This window comes from Belonocnema kinseyi, chromosome 4 (genome assembly GCF_010883055.1).
Source record: "Belonocnema kinseyi isolate 2016_QV_RU_SX_M_011 chromosome 4, B_treatae_v1, whole genome shotgun sequence".
In the NCBI taxonomy this organism is placed as follows: domain Eukaryota; kingdom Metazoa; phylum Arthropoda; class Insecta; order Hymenoptera; family Cynipidae; genus Belonocnema; species Belonocnema kinseyi.
Window position 1 is genome coordinate 123,973,028 of NC_046660.1, and position 5,363 is coordinate 123,978,390.

Genomic DNA, 5,363 nt, shown 5'->3' on the forward strand with positions numbered 1-5,363 from the left:
AAAGTTTCAGCTCGATATTTTATTTACAAAAAAAGTTCTTAGGTTCAAAAAAACATTCAGTGAACGGAAAAAGTGAGGTCGGTAATATAGGTACTTAGCTGTATTACATGCCCTTAAGAGCAAGCTTAAATTTAGATAGCAGCCCGTGGAAATTAACAATGCCAGAAGATATAAGGGAACAAGTTTTAATTGAAAATCATGATATTAAACAAGCAGGTCATTTAGGTATGGAAAAAACATACGCGAAAATTTCTGAAAATTATTTTTGGCCCGGTATGTATTCTTAAACTTTTAAATATGTGAAAGAATGTGATATTTGTCGAAGAATAAAACCTAAAGTAAACAATCAGATGGGTTTGATGGGAAAGCAAATAATCGAAGAACCATGGACAGTGGTAGCATCTGATATGATTGGTCCACTGCCAATGACAAAATCGAAAAATCAAGAAGAGAAGAACAGTTATAAAAAGAGATAATGAGAAAAAAGGAAGAACAGGATAAGAAAGTAAGAAAAAGGAAAGAAATTTTTAAAAAAGGCTATGAAGAAAGCCGAGAAAAATAAAACGGAGCTACAACCGATTAGAGCAGAAAAAAAAGAGTCATCAATGGATTGGGGCACGGACGAGTGAACTAAAATAAAAGTTACTTTACTTTTCCACATACACTACAGAAAAATTTATTTTTTGCCCTTCACAATCACAGCAGAGATAATAGTTTTACTTTTTATATACATCACAGATATAAATAATTTTTGAAATTTAAGTTAATATTTTGATGGAATTTTGATCTAAAGAAATAGCTTTTACAATAATACAAAAATGTTTTTCTAAATAAAAATAAATACGGCTATAAGAGGCCAAGATTGTTTTATAATTAAAAATAAAAGTAAATTTTATATATACGTTAATTTTCAGGAAAGAAAAGTCACGGAAAGCAGAACTTTAAAACGATACCATCGGAATTGATACCACAGAAAATTTAACAAAACATATTAAGTTAAAAAATTTGGAAAAAATACCATATATTTCAAATAAAGACTCTAGATTTTACATGTTTTTGAAAGGAAATAGGAAAGAACATAATTAGAAAGAGGATAAAAAAATTTATTTTTCAAAAGTTAGGATGTGTTAAATTTTGTTTTAGCTAAAAAGAAGAAGATGGAAGACCTGAAGATGTGGCAGTGTAGGCATTGCGAGATGATAGGTCCAGCACAACTTCACATGTTTCACGATACCTATTGTGGAGAGATGTCAAATAGGTCAAAAAACCATCAAGTTGTGTCGGATTCGACAAGGAAGAAATATATACAAGGAGGTTGGGTAGAGAAAAGGGAAAAATGTATAGAGATATTAAAAATCTCATTTGCTAAGGAGGAAATGGCACAAAAAGAGGACCGAGGAACTGTTGAAAAGTTAAACGTTATACCAAACAGGGAGGGGGGGAGGTTATGACAGAGTTATAAGCGCCCCACTCGGTTGCGGCCCTGTGGGCCTGGGAGATGGAGTGGAGAAAGACACCCCAGTCTTTATTACCGCGATCTTACCCCGAAGACGGTTAGTAATTCGTAGTCGTCGTCTTGTATTGCGCTCAAGTCTGGTGCGTACAAACTCCAACCCCCTTGCTGTTTTCGAGCTCCAACAACACCATCCGCTAGGACGAAGCTTAGCCCTCCAGACCTGCCTAATCTCAAGACCATCCACCACCTCCACCTGCTTTTGGGGATAACCGGCGAAATTCACCATCGATCTTGGGCCAGCAGGTCCCACCCATCAATTGTAAGTTGGTTAATAAAACCAAAGATATAATATAATTGCCTCTATTATTGACTTCACCTTGCTTCTCGACGAACCTAATTCCCAGCCCTATCCGTTAATTTGCGAGGTCCCTCACAAATGATATTGGATTGGACTCTAAGCGAACAGTAATTATAAGAGGATCAAGTCTGATGTTATTGTGGGTGAATGACGTGAAGATGCGAGTATGAACTGCTTTCCTGTAGTTTCCGCAGGTAAAGAACTATTTGAGTATCTATTTTTATAGTAATAGACTTTTTTAAGGAAAAATTTCAGAAGCTTTATTTTTTAAATCTTAATCAAAGCTGCAGCCATGGTCTCTACCCTACCTGGAAAGCTTGGAAATCGTGTAATTTTCAAGGAATTTTTATATTCCTGGAAAAACCTTAAAATGTTAGGGAACTTTTTCCAAAACGAACTTAATTTTTGTTTTAATTATAAAATTTAATAAAAATGATTTTTATCAATAAAGTAGCTCTCTATTACTGTATCTAACCATTCTGTTTTCGGTCATAAATGGAGAGTTAGTTGCTAATTTAACTATTAATCATTGAAAATTCTCTTTTGAAAATTAAACTATTTCTTTACATTTTAATTTAAAAATCATCCTTTTGTTTGAAAATGAGCTATTTTGTTGCTTACTGCAAATATTCCATCGTTTAGTTCAAACTTCATCCCCTTGGTAGCAGCTACTTTGTTTTTAAAAAAACTAATTGGTTGCAACTTAAACTCTTTCGTTACAAGTTTATCCTTTAGGATTACGATTTAGCACTTTCGTAGAATTTTTTATGGGAAACGAATTCTTTAACTGAAAATTGATTTATTCCTTTTTCGGCTAAAAAGTGATATTTCTTAGTTCAAAAGTCAATTATTCATTTGAAAATTAATTGTTTTAATTGAATATTTATATATTGCCTTTTCTTATTGAAAATACAGCTTTTTGTGTTCAGAATTCCACCAAGTATTTGGTTCAAAATTTGTCTTCATCAGCTAAAAATTAAACTCTTTCAAAGAAATACTCGTCATTTTAGTTTAAAGTTCATGTTCTTAGTTGAAAATAAAACTATGCAGTGCAAGGTTAAACTCTCTTGTTGAATGGTCATCTTTTTGGTTTTAGATTCATTCATTCCAGTTAAAGAGTCGTTATTTCAGTTTCATTTTTTTTCGGAATATTAACTTTTTTAACTGAAAATTGCATTATTTTATTTTGTGGTTGAAAACTAAACTTTTTACGTTCAAAATTCAAATAATTGGTTAAAAATTTATCTTTTCTAGTAGAACATTTCACCATTTTGTTTAGAATTCAAACATAAAAAGATAAAATCAAAAGTTTACATTACGAGTATTATTGAAATTTATAAACGTCAGAGACAATACAAAAAATAATTAATCTTCTAAGTATTATTATTTAATTATTTGATGGATCTAATATGAGTTAATTCCGCTTAACAACTATATTTGTAGTTAAAAATGTTTTTATTTAATTGAGAATACAATAGTTTTGTTAAAAATTCATCCTTTTTGGTTAACAATTCGTATTTTTGTTTAAAAAATCATCTGCTTTAATCAATTATTTGGAAATGGTTGAATATGTTTTAATTTTTCGAATTCGTTGGGTTATCTCAGGCGTACAATAAGATTAAGCAACATTCCATCTCTCATAGTCAGTTCGCATCTATTTTAATTTTAATTTAATCTTCTTTGGATCCGAATTCATCTATTTCGTTGAAAATTCATCTTTCTTGGTTCAATTGAGCTGCCATCGATTTAAAATGAAAATCTTTTTTATTTGAAATACATGTGTATTTTATACACTATATATGTTTAAAAAAAGTTCGTATGAACCACACTTTTATTTCAGATAACTCAAGTTCAAAGTGGATGTGAATTGTAAAAATTGTAGAAAGGAATATTTTAGATTTGGATGAATTTATTTTTAAATCATATACTTTTAGAAATTTCTGTGATTTGTAAATACATAAATAAAATATATTATCTCTGGAGGAAATTTATGTAAATTATTGGAATTAGTGAACTAAGAATTAATTTCGAAATCTTTTCTTTATCATTGCAAATATTTCAAATCAGAGTTTCATAGCACTTATATAAATTAGGTGTAGAATTTACACAATAACATTTTTTAGAAATACAAAATATTTATACAGATTAAAATAATAGTATCGATTTTCTGTACACGATTTTTTTTCATCTTTGTATGGCTTATAACTTGAAAAAATTAGATGTTTTGGATAATTAATTTCATTTCTTCCAATATAATTTACAAATCCATTTTTTATCGTATAGAGTTTAATCTAATTTTCATTGTACACAAAAATGACGAATTAGAGTTCTTTATCTGTAAGACTTTTTCGATATTTTGTGCCACTTATGTCATTGTTTTGAAGATCCTTCTAGTGGCGGGTACTAATCTTTGATTTACTTTTTTAACATATAAAAAAATGTTTCTGATCTATATTTGAAAAAGATACATTTTGAATCGAGAAGGGGTGATTAAAAACATATGATTTTAGAGTTAAAAGCCTTCAAATTTCAACTCCCCACTCTGAAAACATTTAAATATCAGTCTTAGTTTTAAATCATTTCATTTTCAGATAAATTCTGTGCATTCTATTGACTACGAAGAATAGCAAAAAGCTAACGATGTCTCGCCGATTCTTCACTCAAACGGATCATGCGATTTCAGCGAAACTCTCTCTTCTTGGGCACACGAATTCTTTCATCACAAGTTCGATGCTTCTACTCCTGAAGAAGAAAAACTTCGATCAAGTCAAACATTTGAGAGTCTAAACGCCATAAGAATTGACAGGCACTCCATAGTGGATACAGTCACTGATCTAGTTATGAGTTCCGCTTTATTATACTTCCACGAGAAAGGAATGGAATAAATTTATGCAGTCGCAGGTCGATAAGCATAAAGGTTTTTTTAAGTGAAATAGGTGATAATATGTTTTAGACTTTCAGCAGTACTGGAGAAAGCAAATTTTATCTTTGGAAGCTGAAAATTCGATTATTCTGCTTAAAATTTTGTTGAAAATTAAAGTATTTTATCATTCTGTTCATAAAAGATCGTCTGCTAAAGATATCATAAGTTTAAATTATGGTAGAATATTTTTTAGAGGCCTAATAATAGTGATGGAATCCTTTTCAAATCAGGCAGGTTCTACACTTGAACTTGCAGAATCTCTCGGGGACGAAATATGTTGTTTTTTATAGGAAATTACACGATACGTTCCAGAGGGCACAAAACTATGATAATCCCAAGAACATCCTTTGGACGTTCGTAGGGCGTCCTATGTCAGGTCAATCAACGTCTTTAAGACGTCCAATGTCGTAAAGATGACCTAAAGAATTCTTAATGGCATAAAAGTTCTCGGGACATCTTTCGTACTGACATCCTAGTGGGCCAAAAAATTAGGTATGTCCTAGAAGCGTCTTCGGGATATGCCTAAGTCGTCTTTTAGAACATGTCTTTCGGACATCCTATAGATGCTCTTAAGACATTTAATGTCTGTACGAAAGACGTCCCGAGAACATTCTGTGTCTTTAAGA

General features: G+C 31.1%; 1 protein-coding gene across 1 annotated transcript in view; it reads left to right on the top strand.

Moving 5' to 3' along the window:
- Positions 1–1,942, top strand: part of LOC117171858 — a 9,310-nt gene extending 7,368 nt beyond the window's left edge. Inside the window, exons 3-4 of the mRNA XM_033359493.1 lie at positions 1,144–1,775; positions 1,882–1,942. Coding sequence (XP_033215384.1) covers positions 1,144–1,451 — 308 coding nt within the window. The 3' untranslated portion in view covers positions 1,452–1,775; positions 1,882–1,942. The remainder of the gene's footprint in view (positions 1–1,143; positions 1,776–1,881) is intronic.
- Positions 1,943–5,363: the final 3,421 nt, after the last annotated feature.